This window comes from Schistocerca piceifrons, chromosome X (assembly GCF_021461385.2).
Source record: "Schistocerca piceifrons isolate TAMUIC-IGC-003096 chromosome X, iqSchPice1.1, whole genome shotgun sequence".
Classification (NCBI taxonomy): domain Eukaryota; kingdom Metazoa; phylum Arthropoda; class Insecta; order Orthoptera; family Acrididae; genus Schistocerca; species Schistocerca piceifrons.
The window spans coordinates 717,190,232-717,208,213 of NC_060149.1; the positions used below are offsets into that span (position 1 = coordinate 717,190,232).

Here is a 17,982-nt window from a genome sequence, read left to right on the forward strand (position 1 = left end):
ACTAAAGATGAGGACGAGAATGCTCTGTAACAGTCACATAAGTCACATAAAAGTAAGACTTCCCCGGTTTTTTGTTTCAGATCCGTATGGGTGCAATCTCTCAGACCAATGTGAACTTTGTTGGTTCCCATTGTGGTGTCAGCATTGGTGAGGATGGCCCAAGTCAGATGGGTCTTGAGGACATTGCCATGTTCCGCACAATTCCAGGTAAACTGAAGTCTGTTGAATATTAGCAGAAATAATTGTATACAAGACCTATGTGCATACTGAATAGAAATTTTTGCTATCTCTCGTATGTGTTCAGGAAAAACACTGAAAATTTGTATGTAGTTAATTATTCATTAATGAATTATTTTTAAAGGCTGGCTGACTTCAGTACTGCAAGGAACTGGTTGAAATATCAAGTAATTTTTTGTTTGCATTTTGTCGTAATATGCTAATGTGCTACAGTCTTCAAATGGTCAAGAAGACGTCTGCTATTGCAACAGCAGTATAGTTTAAAATAAAATAATTTATTGGTATCAACATGAAAATAAAGCAAGCCTGCCTGTGTTCTATGTTATCTTCATTGTGCAAGATACATCACTAGAGGTGGCCACAAGCAGTAGAAGTGATTAAATACATTGAACAGCTTAACTAATATGTAACTAGTACAACCACTGATTAATAAATCAGAATTCTTTTCTGTGAGAAACCAGAATTGTCCAAATGAAGGAAAGTGCTGTCTGTTTTTAAAGCAGTATTATTTATAACATTTTGATACATAAATTTCAATTATTAACGTTATTTTGGTGAGATTATTGTGTTGTTTAATTTGTAAATAATGAAATTTCACAAAAATGCATTGACTTAACAGTGATTCTTTCTTTGACATGACTTAATTAAGTTGAACAAGCCGGAAGGAAATTTGAAGAGACAACCAGCGATGTTCATTCAGCTACTGACTCTACAAGTTAAAGCATCACAAGAAAGTATTTACTGTAAGGTAGAGTCTCTTGGGAGTTTCAGATAACCAATATGATCCATCCTCTGGATTGCTTATATACCTGCATGTTTCACTTTGATGCAGTGTACCCGTAGTTCCACAAGGCTATCATATTCTGCTTGTGTAGTTCAACTTAGTGTGTGTTATTACAGACTCTTCCTGTAGCCCACAGTTCAAATGCTGGGTGTTTTTAATGTTTTGCACATCCGCTTTAAAGCTGCATAAATATGCATTTATGATTTGAGCAGAGTTACAGTTTGCAGTTTTGTGTGTGTGTGTTTCATATGTATTGCACACAGTAACCCTCCTGAATCATTAATTTTAAGTTTGTTTGCAAAGTGATATACACTACCTGACAAAAGTGAAGCACTCTGAAGGGGAGACGACAACAAAATGAAACTTCACGGGTTGAGAGGAGAGGTATTGCAATTGCAGTGATTAAAAAATAATCAAATTTACAAAGAACTTAGCAGTAAGAGTCCACTTGTCAATCTGATATTCTGTTCCCTCTGGCATGGATGCAGGCACTAATTTGGTTGGGAAGGGTGTTATAAAGCCATTGTATCCTCCCTTGATTCAGGCAGACCCACAACTGTTGTAACTGGTTCTTGATATTGTGGATAAAGACACTAGAATGGAGTTACAGTCTCTGTAAACTCAAGAGCGAGCAGCGCTTTTGGTGGGGGAAGTGGCCTTTCCTGGAAGAACGCTGCCACCGGCCTACAGGGGCACCCAAAATCTGTTGCCCGTCATGTGTCTGGCAGCGTAGATTGGCGTGCAGTGATATGCATCGTTTCTGTTCATGGGATCTTAGTTGCCAGTGTCAGTAAGTTAACTTTGTATATTTACAGATGTACTTCTATATCCGGAAGTGATGGATAATCGTCTATAGCATTGCAAGAAAATGTGCAGAATATGAAGAAGAGGAGGTATTTGGGGAGTAACGAGCATTCGATTGTCTCTAATGTTATTACAGCGTGTAATAGAGGCGACCCAAAAAGAACTGTTGGCTAATATTACCAGTCCCAATCAAAGGCCTGCAATTTATGCAAACGTCAGCCTCGCCTAATTGGACGCATAAGTAAGGAATGGAAAAATAAGCTGCATTGTTTAATGGCATCGTCACAAAGGAAAACTAATAATTTTGGGAGCAAACCCATAGTTACAGACAGTTTCAAAATCATGTAAAACCTTTGATGCTTATGGAACACTAAATCTCTATCTCGGCCACTGTTCACCTGATTCTAAGACATATTGGTTAAAACATTTGCACAATAGCTATTCTAAACACTGCTGAAATTTCCTTCGAAACATGTACACAGATTCTGGACTTCTAAGCAAAAAGCTTGACATATGAGGTGCGCTCACACATTAATTTTTATTTTTTGGTAAGAACTTTATTTGTTAATCTACAGCAATGTTATCCTCTTCAAAATATTCCGCATTACATATTATACACTTATGCCAGTGCTTTTTCCAATTTCCGAAACACATTAGGAACTGTTTCCTTGGGATTCTTTATAAGTCTCTTAACTGTGCATTTTTAATCTCATCCATGCTTGTAAAACAGCTGTCCTTTAAGGCCTGCTTTGAAATGTTTATACCACTTGCCTGCACTTGGTTTACTCATAACAGGCTCTTCAAAAGCAATATTTACCATTTATAAAAATTTCATACACTTTATTCCAGTCTTATAACAAAATTTAATACATTAATTTATTTTTATACAGAAAAAAATCATTAATGCTACCAAAACACATGTAACCTTTCTGACAGCTAACAGAGTAAATACCCAATATGCGTAACGTTGAACACTTAATTTTGAGGCATGTTTACGAAGACAGTGACAAAAAAGTGGTGCAAATTGGACTAATACAACACACAAAATTATAAATTTCTGTTTGAGTCCTCCAAAGAAAACTTCTACCTTTTAGTAGAAACACAAAATAAGAACAAGCATTAAATTCTATAGACAGATTGCATTATATGGGGTTCGTTTTATGAATAGCAATAGAGGAACATACATTCACATGAACAGGCATTTGGTTCTATGTTTGTAGTAGAATCCTGACTTCCGCTCTTATCTTAATATTATTTACTCTATAATGTTGTGTTTCGGAAGAAGCTATCGTTTTTGTATTCGTTATGGTCTCAATGCATTTGTCTAAAAATAAACGTATCTGTAGATGGCTGCACCACAGATTTGAAGCGCACGCCACGGCAGGGCCGGTACTACGTTGTGAAACAGCCTGTAGAAGCGCCTTGTGACGTAGCTAGGTTGGCAGAGTGGGGACTCGCTCGCTCTTCAGTTTACCGACAGACTATATCTGAGCTGGTCCTGCACATACTACTGGGGACACATCTGGGGATCTTGCTGGCAACAGTGGTATGCCAAAACCGTGCACAGTTCATACACACATTCTGTCTGTGGATGAGTGTTTTCCTGTTGAAAAATGACAGTAAGATATCGTGTCCTGAGAGCACATGAGGATGCAGGTGTACTGTTGTACTGGCCAGGACATGAAGTAGTGCTTGGTGCACAGTAGAGACCCTCCTTTGTGGTGGTCAGATGTGGTTGACTGGTACCTTGATGATTAGTACGCCTGTTCCTCCATTCCCATGCACTCAATCACTGGGCAACTGTTACACGTGAATGCACCACAATTGTGGATTTTGCTTGGTTTGACCAGTGAGCCAAAGGGAAACACATTGAGGGCCCTTTCAAACTCTTTATCAGCTGCTGATAATGATGTATCATAAAAGTACACTGTCTGCCCCCTTGACAGTGATAGCTCAACATCTAATGCTGTTCATGTACCCCAATATACACTATCAGGCCTGGTAACAGCACTAAACCCGAACAACACTAATGTACTTTGGTGGCCATCCCAGCTGTCACTGAGACTTGGCACTCTAATCTACCTATAGATGATTTGTACATATATGAAGTTACACTGGCATCTAACCATGTCTCCTGGTGCTTCACTTTTTCTTGTCAGGCAGTAAATTTTCTACCCCTGTTTTAGGTTGAAAACAACTGCACAAGTTCAATCTTAGAATGAATAGTTAACTGCATTTTTTTTTGATCGTATAATCAAGGGAGCACTTCCAGCATGCGTTTGGGAGAGATCACTCCACCATTTTTTATAATCACTGTCAAAGAGTTTAATACAACAAGCTTCCCTGCACTGGCATCACCTAATGAATGGTCCCTTTGATCTTGGAACTATGCTTGACTTTGTGTGGAGGAGTCAGTGAAATCCTGTTGCTTAACTTTCCTTGAGGACTGCATTCCTCAAGGCAGTGAATTAGATGTGGTCACTTTCGCAGTTAGTATTAATACGAGGGCCGTTCAGAAAGTAACCTCCGGTTGATTTAAAAAAATACACCAAGTTAAATAAAAATATTTTAATATATACATCTTACAACTACATCTTTGCACTATTTTTCTACATAGTCTCCATAGCGATTGAGGCACTTATCGTATCTCTTCACAAGCTTTGAAATTCCTTCTGCATAAAAATCACCCGCTTGTGCCTGGAGCCAGCCTGTGACCGCATCTTTGAGCTCTTCGTCGTCATCAAACCGCTGTGACCCGAGCCATTTCTTCAAATGCGTGAAGAGGTGATAATCACTTGGCGCCAGGTCTGGGCTGTAAGGTGGATGATTGATAACGTCCCACTTGAAGGACTCAAGAAGGGCCGTTGTTCTGCGAGCAGAGTGAGGACGGGCGTTATCGTGCAAAAAAACGATACCGGAAGTCAGCATACCACGGCGTTTGTTCTGTATAGCCCGTCGTAACTTTTTTATTGTTTCACAGTACACGTCTTGATTAATGGTCGTACCACGTTCCATGAATTCAACCAACAACACCCCTTTGGCATACCAAAACACTGTTGCCATCAGTTTTCTGGCAGAAAAATCTTGCGAGGCTTTTCTTGGTTTGGTAGGTGAATTTTTATGTGCCCACATCTTTGATTGTTCTTTTGTCTCAGGGTTCACGTACTTAATCCAGGTTTCGTCACCGGTCACGATTCTGTTTAACAATGGTTCTCCTTCGTCCTCATAACGTGACAGAAAGTCTAATGCAGAGGCCATTCTTTGAGTTTTGTGGTGGTCGGTAAGAATTTTGGGCACCCATCGTGCACAGAACTTACGGTAACCCAATCTTGCTGTTACTATCTCGTACAAGAGAGTCTTAAAAATCTGTGGAAAACCAGTAGACAACTCCGACATTGAGAAACGTCGATTTTCACGAACTTTTGCATCAACTGTCTGAACGAGTTCTTCAGTCACCAATGATGGTCTACCACTCCTCTCTTCATCATGAAGGTTTTCTCGTCCACTTTTAAATAAACGTACCCATTCACGGACAACTCCTTCACTCATAACTCTTGGTCCGTACACGGCACAAAGCTCACGATGAATAGCTGCTGCAGAATATCCTTTGGCTGTAAAAAACCTTATGACAGCACGCACTTCACATTTGGCGGGGTTTTCTATTGCAGCACACATTTCAAACTGCCACAAAAACTAAACTAGCGCAGGTACGACGTTCACTCGACCACGGCTTGATGCCGACTGACCTGTTGAGTACGTGAACGCGCTGATGGCGTCGCTACTCCCCCCACAACCCGCACTGTGACCAATTGGAGGTTACTTTCTGAACCGCCCTCGTAGTATGTTCTTACCGTAATGGCTCAATATATTGCTATTTTTTGGATGATTTCCAATTTTTTGGTCTTTCTCCAGCCTCTTTGGGGGAGGATTATTTATATTCCACCCATCATGACATTACATTACCACCCAAAAAGATTTTTTTATTAAAAAGTTTGTGTGTATTCATGTTAACTGTTTGCATAACATATTTAATCTTCTGAGTTATGTTGGCCTAAGGTTTTCTAATATATACACTTAATTGCCATGCGTAAGTTATGTAATGCACTGAAGATTAAAATGGGCATGTGATGTGGACACAGCATCTCTCCTCCAGTTGTATCAACATTTGTGCAAGCAACAAGTAAGGTGGCACTGTGCTAAGCCACTGGACTTGCATGGTGGTAGTTAAAATCCCAGTCTGGCCATACAGATTTTAGGTTTATCCATTGTTTCCCAAAATAATGTAAGGCAAATGCTGGGCTTATTCCTTTGAAAATGACACAGCCAGTTTCCTTTCCCATCCTTCCCTAATCTGAGCTTCTGTTGAGTCTCTTCTGATCTCTCAACCAATAGGACATTAAATCCTAATCTTCCTTCCTATTTCTTTCATTTTGTGTGAGCTGTGCTTGATTGATTGTGTGACATATGTCTACGCAACCATAAGATTTATTGGTATTAATTGAAATTCACAGAGGATAATTAGGCTGCTGCTTTAATTAGGATGGTACATGGTTTTGTGTGCGGAGAATATTCAGACTAATTGACAAAATGTTTTTAGAGATTATTAGACTGCTGAACCAGTGCTATTTTGAGCCTCTGCTCTATAAATGGAAAGCTACCAGTTTTTCTGGTAGCTGTTTCTTATTGTGTGGATAGAATAAAAAATGCACTTAAATTTACATTTGGTGAAATCATGTATCACTGCTCATCCTTCTTTTGAACTGCTCTTCTAATAAACATTAATGGGCACTCAGTCAGTTAAATTTCTACAAAGGTGTTGCTTTTCAGAAATGACTCTTGCCACCAGGGTTTAAACCATATAGTGCAGATTATGGGGAAATAGGGAAATAATGTTAACTGTGTAAGAGAATTTATTGCTCTTTTTGTTAATTTAGCATTTTATATAAGATGGAGGTAAAGTGTGATTTAAGGACTTCCAAGGGGAGGGATAAAATTGTTTACTGCTTTTTGTGTGAAGGAAAAAAAAGGGGGGGGGGGGGAATCCTTGTCCAGGAAATGTGAAAAATATACATATATTTTTACTTAATTGAAACACCATTTAATAACAGCACTTCATGTTTACTACTGTTGGCCTTTCTACAAGATGTTTAAAATGTGAAACCAGTAATCAGAAATGGAGTGAATAAAAGTCCAGTGTTGACAGTTGCATACATTATAAATCATGTTATCAATTGTTATGTCAGTGCTATACTGCTCCCTCCTTCCTACTGTAGTTCTGTGAGTATGATAAGTTATGTTGCAGTCACTTCTTACCACTCATTGACTCATTCCCCCTTACTAAAGGTACAAAAGTGTAAAGTTATGATTTAGCATGGATATTGAGTGCCTGATCTTGCTGTTGTAGTGTAGCACTGGCACGGTGAGAAGACTCTGGCTCAGACAGCCTCTGACAAAGCTGTTTGTGAGAAACTATTGTGAGTGTAAGATGAACATTAATTGATCCAGTGTGTAAAATGCAAATTTTCTCCATAAGAGGAAGAGTGATACAGAGGAAAAAATTCAGTGCTGTAGTCCACATGATGAAGAACGTACAAAGTTTTTCAAATGCTAACAAAATGTTTGTATTCTTGTTTAGTAAATTTACAGTAGTCTCCAGGGAAAAAAGTGCACTGATCGGTCATTATTTTGGTAAATAATAATTATTATACCATACAGTTGTGCCTGTAGAGGTAATGCCCCAAGTGCTTAGTTATACTTCCAAACTCGGGTTTCTTTCTGGGCTGATATTGCCCACTTGCACCTGACACTCTAGATGATTTTTACAGTTATGCGGGCAGTGGCAGAAACTGGATAGTAGTCTTGGAGAGGATGAAGATGGTGAGTTTGAGAATGTTGTAGGTCCTACTGGTGAGTTCAAAGAAAAATATAGATCTGATTAGGGTTATCGTATTATTTTTAACCAAATGCAGGACATTTTCAAAATAATACACAGAACATCTAGACAAATAAGACAATCAGGGCTTCATATGATTACTTTCAGTATTGGCATTGTAATAATTTATTTTAGCATAATCTGCTGTATCACTGCTGTTAACAGCAGTATTGCATGTGCAATTTGGATGTAAATATAAATGTCACAAATTTTGCATCAAAGACGATAGTATGATTCACTGGTACTCGAGTACTTCTTGGTGCTGTGTATTGCTCTAGAAGTTTTTTCATTAAGTATCAAATTGTAGAAGCCCATACAGAGGAAGCTAACAAATGTAGGTTTTATTATTTCCAGAGCATTTACCATTTTTAGCTTGTCTGGTTTTCCTCATCTGTCCACAAAGCATTAATTGCTGAAAAATCTTTTTGGTAGATGCCTTAGAACTGGAAACGGAAGCAAAATTTCAACCAAGCTTCTGATAAGTTTTAGGCATACTTGCTCATTGTAAAAAGAGTAAAAATGTAATGTCATTTTTCAGTGACACGAACATTTGAGTTCCCCTTCCAGCCCACAGTTTATCTCCACAGTATTTATTTACACAACACTACTTTTCAAATGGTTCTGTTTCATCCATAATGAAGTTCATGGCACTGGACTTCACAAAAATATTACAGCTGATAGTTTTCTTCAGGGCAATCAATTCCGTTGGCTGCAGAGATTCCGTAAGTTTTCACACTATTCAAGAATGTATCCAGTGCAGGTACATAGAAAACTGTGGTGATTCCATTGAACTGATGATGTTAGTAGCCCCTCATTTTCAACTCGTGTAGCTGCTGTTTTGCTACAGATTTCAAATGTTTGATTTTCTGACTCCTGATTTGCTAAGCAGCATATTTATTTTGTTTGGAATATCAATTAGAGCTATATTTTATTCTTCAGTGCACTGAAAGCTGTGGAAAAAAATACGTAGCTGGCTTCTTGAAAGGAACTGTAGGCTAGGACAGAGTGGATATTTGGAGGAGAAAAAAAATTCAGGGTACTAAGACCCTTTCCAAGGGACAGAAAATACTTGTATCATTTTAATGCTTGGGAAACATCCGACTCTTTAAACAGCTGGTAGAAGAGATAACTATCTAGTTTTATTATGACCTTAGTTTCTTGTGATCCACTTAAGTGAATTTGCAGAATGATTTTAGTTTTTCAAAATGTGCAGCATAAATATGGAAATGGTTAATTCCACCAATTGTGTGCTTTGTATCAGTGGGTAATCTGTCTGTGCCAGTTTGGACAACATTGCGCATAATAGGACAAGGACATCCTACGTCTATTAAATTACTGTGACACTTTTTCTTGCAGCTTAGTCATTCTACCTTTACTTTTTTCTCTATAGTTAGTAATAGTGTTGAGTCAAAATTGCTGCTGATCTTTCTGAAGATCAAATCTTTCAGAATCCTAAGACATATTACATCAAATGCTCTGCTCTTTTAGCATCACATTTCACCCACTACAACACTCATATTAAAACATCTTTATCTGTATGGTAAAACCTAACCACTAAATGAATCCACTTTAAGTACACATGGCTGGAAGAATCTTTCATCAATGAAATAGTGTGATTCCTTTGTTATTTATTTGATAGTAAATGGTGCAGTCACATTGAGAAGAGACTTGTTGATGGAATTGAATCATGAGTTGTATATGTTAGTCTGATCAAATATTTTACATAATCAATTTGGTTTTTGAAACTTCCTGGCAGATTTTTGTCTGCGAGCAGGTGAACTACTTGTTGAACAGTGATTTGACAAAGTCAGTTGTGCAATCCATGGACTTAGAAGCTCTGGTTGTGCATCACTGTGTGATATGCGAATGCTCTCTTGTGCTGGCAGTCTCTTCTCTCTCTCTGAAACTACTGTAACTGATAAATAGTTACCAGTTTTTGATATTGAAGAGTTCATCTGATGGGCAGCTTTGTTGAACTTAGTGACACAACCATTGTGCATCCTCAGTGTCCAGTGATAGATTTCACACCGCAAGCTGTACATACAGTGGTCTCTCCATGTCCTTTAATAAACTGGATTTTGTGCTGTATCTTACTGTTTAGTTTGCACTTGTTCCCAATGATTAAAATAGCAATTTATGAATCTTATTATTATCTAAGTCATTGCCACCAACACACCAAAGTCAGAACACATGCAGTTCACAACAAGGTTGTGGTACTGTAAAGTTTCTGAAAGAATTGATACAATATCATATTTGACAACTAATTTCATCTTTTAGTGTGAATGCTGATGATCCAAAACTTCAGATGAAGAAAGGTGCTTAGTTTAGAAAGGTACAAAAGGTTACATTACATAAAATGACAATCTGGGACATTTCTGTCTCTCCCCTAAGAGTGTTTGAGGACACCATGACGTTTTGTTAAAACTTGGAACTGTTCTGGAAAAGTGGGTATGAATGGGAACCCTACACATGACACTGAGACTTGATACTTGGACAATGTGGTAGGCAGCATATCGATTTTAGTTGAATTGACTGGATTAGTTGGGATCACCACACAAAAAAGTAATATAAAATAATTGTGCCATTTAGCACTTTCAAACTGTGCACAAACTCTGACTAAAACCTTTAAAAAAATAATGGTAGTGCATCAGCTGATCATTTCAGATACTGTAGCTCAATGTTGGTTTAGTTGCTACCATAAAAAATGCCTTTTAGGTCTGTCGTAGACATTTTGTTTCTGTGTGTGCTCTCGGATTGTCCTACATGAAGTAACTTAAGTTGTTATATATATATATATATATATATATATATATATATATATATATATATATATATATATATATATATATATATATATATGTGTGTGTGTGTAAAGAAAAATTGCAATGTATTGTTCACTTACCTATCACAAGTTAGTTTGATGGGGAAATGATAGAACAGTCACTTCTGTTAGATTAATTGCATACCACATGTGTTTCCACACCGTACAGCGAATTTAAATTGTTCTGAGAGTTCATATCTGGTAAATTTAAGTGTTGTTAGTCTGTAAAAAAGAGCATAGTCTAGCACATAAACTGCAGTAGGCTGTTCCAGCACTAATGTTGAGCAGCAGTATGTGAATTGGTTAGCTGGTGCACTGCATTTCCTTTGCAAGGTATCAGTCTGAATTAGTGCAGCTCAGTGAGCAGATGTTGCTGGCACAGCAGTCTGAAATGCTAAATGTTGTAAAATATTTTCTGAGGCCCCCTGTAATTCTTCTAGTTTGTTGTCTAAAACTGATATGCCGGCTGCCATACTGTCCTGGCATCAGGCTGGAGCATCATGTGACTGGGGCGTGCTTGTGTGGGTGTCGGTTCCCGAACAGGTACACTGTGCTTGCATCATATTTTAAATACACTTTATTTTGCTGCCAATTGACCTGATGCAAAATATAATCTTGATAAATTTCTCAGTGAAAAGTCTTTGTGTCATTAACAGGCTCCCCTTGTGAAAAATCTTAATTTCTCAAGTGGCTCTATTTGTAATTCCCAGCTTCTCATTAATTGCTAGTATTTTTTTTCTTCTGTATGTCCTGTTTTTTGCCATTAACTTAAATATTATAGAAATGAAATTGTGAATAATCTAATACTGCATATCTTCTTTCTTCCATTCACAGCAAAAATATTTTCTTTTACCTGCTTCATAACAAAAGTTGTGTAACTGACATGAAAGGATGCAGGAGCCTCATCAAAAAGAATTAACCTCAATTTTTAAGCTTCCTTTGAGAACTTCGTTCTTGTAAAAATCACTAATAATTTGCTTGTGTGCACACTTCAGTTCCAACTTCCATTAAGGTTTTGGTTATCATATTTGAGTTTCCTCTGCAATGAACTGTCAGAAATTTACAGATTTCATAGCTTTCATTTCATTAAGTTCTGTTGTGGTACAATATTCCAAAATTTATTTTAGAGCTCAATGTTTGAAGAGAATTTACTTCCTCTTCAACTTTCCTTTCTCTTCTAGAAGTGACTCTAACTGGCAACAGACAGATAGTTTTAAACTATACAGTTATTTAGTTGTGAATATTTGTAGTAGTATGTTGTTAAAATTTGGAAGCAACTCCTCATCGTAAATTTCACACACTGTTATTTACACTTCAGTTATAGTTCAGCAACTACATGTATATTAGGGCTTGTGTGGAAGAGTGTAAATAAGTTTTGTTATTTGTAAAGATAGTTAATAACAAATACAGAGATTAAGTGGTAAATGTTAGAGAATGCTTCAGAAAAATTGAAACAGTTGTTGGGAGCTCCCATTTAAAAAGCTGTAACCTGTGGGTTTGAGGTGTCCCTCTATGGTATATTGCCAATTGACATTCTGACCTGGTAGATCATTCTGTAAGCTAGTCTCCTATGGGACGAGATACATTTTTTAATACCACTTCAGTTGATGCCTGTGTGTGCGGTTGTTGGCTTTACAACCTTGTGTTTTTGTGTATTGAACATTAGTGTGAATTATAAAACCTTTGTAGCACCCCTTGTTTGAAGAGTGCTACGGAACTACACCTGTGAAACAATGTTCAGTATACTAAGAGATGCAAATTTACCTGATATTGAAAGAAGCTAAAGATAACCTTTCATTTTGCACCAATGATATCCTCGATGGGTTTAGCTGTTGCTAATTAAATTTGATAATTTGTCACCAGTCTTTAGTGGGAAAACACCAATATGGTTAAGTGTGATGCTTTTGGTAGTGGTGCTACAAATTTTGTTGTTATTCCTTCATTGAGTGTAAGGCCCAGATATTTAAGGCTGAGACTTTGCCTATACAGGGGACATTATGGCAAAAGTTGGTTATGATAATAGTGACAGTCTCTTTAAGATTTGTCTGAGAGTGGCAGTTTGATACTTCATTGCCCACCCCCTAACCTTTTTATTTATAAATGGGCTTCAATAATTTCCATGCTGTTGTGTGCTTTTCTCTTTTTAATTGCCATTTCATTCCAGTGACATTTGCAACTTCATACTGTTTTTTATTCAACCTGCTCCTTTAAAGTTTTAATGTAAAAGATGGTAGAACTTCTATACTTATCTTGACAAACATATACTGGTGTGTCAAATAATCCATACCCAAGTTCTGTGCAATATGGTACAGCATTCAATATTAAAAGAAAAGTAGTGTCAAAATGTTGTAATGTGGAGTTCGTAAGGAAATCTGTTTTAAACATTGACAGTACAAGTTATATTGCCAATATGTTGAATCTGTGTCCTGCCAAGCCATGAACACGGATTGTAAATTAATACAAATACTGTCATGTTTTTCATTGTAATGATGTCTGTATGTGGTACAATATGAAGATCAATACAATTAGTCACTGTGGTGAGCACACGTGAATAAAAAGTGATGGCTAGGAGACTGAAATTTAATGCCAAAATTTTTTCATATGGGGTACTGATGAACTTATTGTGGGAATAATTAGAAAATAATCTTATTGGAAATGATAAAATTTCAAATCCCCTCTAAATACTGCTTGAGCATTGTTTCAACAACCGGTTATTGAGCCCGTTAGTCAACTTTGATGTAACTAAACCATTCTATACAGTCTGCAGTTTCCCGCATTGTTTACTGCACCAGAAGTTTTCTCACAAATCAAATAATGGATCATAAGGCATTACAATGAGGACTTAAAAATCGATGTAGCACCACACGGTGAAGAACTTGGTTATGGATTTGTTGACACCATGCCAATGTGTTTGCACCTTTGGAGAAAGGTACTGATATTTAGTTGTCTGCTCGTCTTCTTTTCCTGAGACATTAATTGGTAGTATGTTAACAGGGTCAACTGTGTTTTATCCAAGTGATGCAGTCAGTTGTGAACGTGCTGTTGAGCTGGCTGCAAATACTAAAGGAGTTTGTTTCATTCGTACGTCCCGTCCATCCACATCGGTATTGTACAAGAATGATGAAAATTTCCAGGTAAGTAAAGGAGAATATTCGAGTCAAAGTTATTAATTTTTTTGTTCTGTTTATTAAAAAATGATATTTTTTTATTTGAAGTATGATACTGTAATTGTTTCCTATAAACAACTGGTGTTAGGTATAAATAATTTGCTTAGAAGCTGTATTGGAAATAGCTTGTTCATTGGATACAATCACAGCCTGTTAACTTGTTACTATTGGTTTCCCTTAGTTTTCTCCAGTAATTCACACATTGTGAACCACAGAGTGTGCTCACAACCTTCAATACATCTCTCAATGAAAAACAAATCCAGTTTGTTAAAGGAGCATGCATGCACATTGCAATGAAATAAAGGGAATGCATGGAAAAATGGAGTTAAATTATGAAAGTGAGTGAGTGATTGGATTGGATTGGATTGGATTGGATTGGATTGAGTGAGTGAGTGAGTGAGTGAGTGAATGAATGAGTGATTGATTGCAGTAAGAGAGCATCAATCAGTAAGGAATGGCTGAGAAGTGATGTTTAATTTGTTAGTAAAATAGAAGGGAGCAAAGAAATTAGGAAAAGTAGCATCAATGAAGGTTGCAGTTTTATGTGCAGTTAATGCACTCTTATTAACTATCGCTAACTTCGTACTGATAGTCCTACTGTGTAGGACAAAGTGGAAAAATGTAACCACCTCATTTTTAAAAAGTGGTTTTTATTATTCCACTGTTCCAGAGTGACTTTATACAGATCTGTCTGCTGTGGAATTACAGCAGGCGGAACTCATAGTAGATTTGAAACAATGGAATTGAATGTAACACTGTTATGAAAAGGATCATTGCTACTCACCATATAGTGGAGATGCTGAGTCACAGATAGGCACAACAAACCACAACTCTCACACACGAACAGTTTCTGGCTGCTGGCCTCAGCAGCAGGGACTGTGGTTTTTGTGCATGCGTGCGTGCGCCCCCATTTCCAACAAAGGCCTTGTTTGCTGAAAACTCACATAGACAGTCTTTCTGTTGTGACTATTTGCAACTCAGAATCTCTGCTATATGGTGAGTATCAACTATCCATTTCATAATGTTGTCATAGATTTGTTCATTCTTGTCTTTTGAAAATTATTGGTAAAGTACAAAATTTTAGTTAACAGTAGTCCTTATTTAACTGGTTGCAGTTTATTTTGTATGGTAATTTTATTGCATTACCTTTTGAAATCAGAATCTCATTAGCACTTCATTGCTCAAGTTTTGTGTATGGAATGTCACTATTTGCGTCTCATTGATTTTCCTTTTCCTTAGGTTGGAAAAGCTCACATTCTGAAACAAAGTTCCAATGACAAAGTTCTAATTATTGGTGCTGGAGTCACACTATATGAAGCCCTCAAAGCAGCTGATGAACTTGCAAAATCAGGAATTCATGTCAGAGTTCTTGACCCTTTTACGATAAAACCTCTTGATGCTGAAGCTATAATCAAGAATGCAAAAGCTGCAGGCAACAAAATAGTTACTGTGGAGGACCACTATCCTGAAGGTTTGTAAGAAACTGTATTGAGTTTTATGAACCTTTTGTTCTTGTATTTATAGTCAGTAGGTTCCCGATGTGACGCTCTGCTACAGGTTCTCGCAACAGTTGATTACCAAAATATTTGTTGAATTTAATTAAGACAGCAATTCAAAATATTACCAACATGTGTTCTTAATGACATGACTTTTCCTATGATCTACATGTGTTTGGGTTACTATGAAAATTTGTGTATTTACAGGTGGAATTGGTGAAGCAGTCCTCTCTGTTGTAGCTCAGGAAAATATTACTGTGAAGAAGTTGGCAGTTACAGGCATTCCAAGGTCTGGGCCTTCAGATGTATTGCTGGAACAGTTCGGAATTGGGGCCAAGTGCATTACAAAAGCAGTTAACTCCCTTCTTCATTAAGGAGCTGTGCACACTGTTACATTGTCAGTTTACATTCCTTATTTCTGTCATTGAGAGAAAGGCAATAAAAGATGTCCAACATTATTGCGTGTTTTTTATTATGTGTTTGCTAAAATTTGGATGGGATGTAGATTGTGTTTATTAAACCTAATAAAGTAATATGTTGTTGAAGGTAAAGAAATTTTGGCAAAATATAGGTACACTCTCAGAGATATTGTATTTGGTGTAAGTTGATTGTTTACAGGTTCTCTATATCCCATACCCCTGTGCTTTGTAGTAAGTAAGGTATGGTATGTTCACATATTCCTTGTACAATGAAATTCTGTGTTCAGTGGATCATAGTTGTGAAAATGCGTTATGATGTTGAACACGTCAGTAGATTTACAAATAAGATAATTTTGTTCTGTGAAAACATGGCTACATGTGGGTCATTTACAGGACTACATCGTTCCTCTTTGAATCCTAGTCCTCTACAAAAATTGATAAATATAACCAAACCACATACATACAATCGAAGAGTCAGATTTGTAGCAGGTGAAGAAGGAGCTGTTTGTTTTGTTTGTTTTTGTTTTGTTTGTTTCTGTTTTATTTGTTTTCCCAAACAAACAAACACTTTAGTTACTGCCATCACTCTAAATCCACAAGTAAGTTGCCAAAACTCAATGTCCTTTCTGTGTAAGAGTAAGGTTAAGTTGCGGATAGTGGAGAGGCTATTTGTAAACTAATTTTCTACTGCTTTAATCACCAGTATCAGAAGTTACACATAGAGTAAATGTGCATGAACTCAAATGTTTGAGGAGGTCTATAAGATCTGATTTCTAATTGAAGTTCTGATTAATATACACACCCATGAATTTTGAATGATATGTTTTACTTATTTCCTTTCCCTTTGCTTAATAACAATAATAATATAATAATATAATATAATAATGTACTGGAGAATGATGAATACAAATTATACTGGAACAGAACCATTATAACAGATAAAACAACACCACATAACAAACCTGACATCATACTCACCAATAAAAAGAAGAAATTAACACAACTAATTGAAATATCCATACCCAATACAACAAATATACAAAATAAAACGGGAGAAAAAATTGAAAAATACATCCAACTGGTTGAGGAAGTCAAGGACATGTGGCATCAGGATAAAGTTGACATTATACCAATTATACTATCAACTGCAGGAGTCATACCACACAATATCCACCAGTACATCAATGCAATACAGCTACATCCAAACTTGTATATATAACTACAGAAATCTGTAATTATTGACACTTGTTAAACTACCCGAAAGTTCCTAAATGCAATGTAACATATACCGTAAAGTTAAAAGGAAGTGACGCTTGATGAAGGTCCGCGTCATTTTCCATTTTTAACCAGACTTAACGTCTGAGAAAGTAAAGAAATAATAATAATAATAATAATAATAATAATAATAATAATAATAATAATAATAATAATATGATCGATGATGATGATGATGATGATGATGAGACGAACCTTGACCAGGGAGTTTAAACGAAGCTGATAGTGTGCAGCATAGTCCCCAGAACAGATGGTCGCCCTCTGTTCTCAGTTGAGTGGAAGGACTGAACCAGAGACTTTGAAGTTTCTGTGAGAACATAGACTTTACTGGTCTGTAGGGTTTAGAACTGTAGAGTCGTCCTAAATGGGTCAGGTGTGTGCTGTGTATCAGAGGCTGCTGCCCAGAGAGATGGCTGAACTTGTGTGTTAAAAAAAAATTGGGCAACTCTTTATCCAGTCCAGATCAAGACAGTTGTTTGAGACCCAGAAGTACAAGTGTAAGATTTAAAAGAATGCCGTCCCTTCCACTGGTGAGGACATTAAAATCCTTGTAGTTCACTACTGAAGCATTTACAACAAAGTGCCAGAGCTTTAAGTTCTCCTGAAAAAGCAATAAAATTCACATAATAGGTACAGAAAGCTGGTTGAAACTTGAAATTGGTAGTAGTGAGATTTTTGGGGAAAATTAAAGTGTGTATTGAAACAGCTAATGGGAACTAGAGGTGGTGCATTTGTCACAACGGACAAGACTCTCAAATCCAGATAGATAGAAAATTGGAGGGAATGAGAGATTGTTTGGGCAAGCCAGGGGTGGGAATAAAATGCTAAATTAGAGAAAATGTCTTTTCGCTTATGTGTAAGTTTCCCAATCGTGCTGATATTATCAGTGGAGACTTTAATCGTCCAACAATCAATTGGGAAAATTAGTTTTGTTAGTAGTGGGCATGACAAGACAACCTGTACAACATTACTAAATACTTTCTCTGAAAACTACCTGTGATTGTTTAGAACCTCACACACAATAATGTCAAAATAGACCTGCCTCTT

General features: G+C 36.9%; 1 protein-coding gene across 2 annotated transcripts in view; it reads left to right on the forward strand.

Moving 5' to 3' along the window:
- Positions 1–15,699, forward strand: part of LOC124721383 (transketolase) — a 161,136-nt gene extending 145,437 nt beyond the window's left edge. For both annotated transcript variants that reach the window (XM_047246317.1, XM_047246318.1), the window contains exons 8-11: positions 81–207; positions 13,573–13,712; positions 14,985–15,216; positions 15,449–15,699. In XM_047246317.1, the coding sequence (XP_047102273.1) occupies positions 81–207; positions 13,573–13,712; positions 14,985–15,216; positions 15,449–15,615 (666 nt within the window). In that variant the 3' untranslated portion in view covers positions 15,616–15,699. The remainder of the gene's footprint in view (positions 1–80; positions 208–13,572; positions 13,713–14,984; positions 15,217–15,448) is intronic.
- The last annotated feature ends 2,283 nt before the right edge of the window (positions 15,700–17,982 follow it).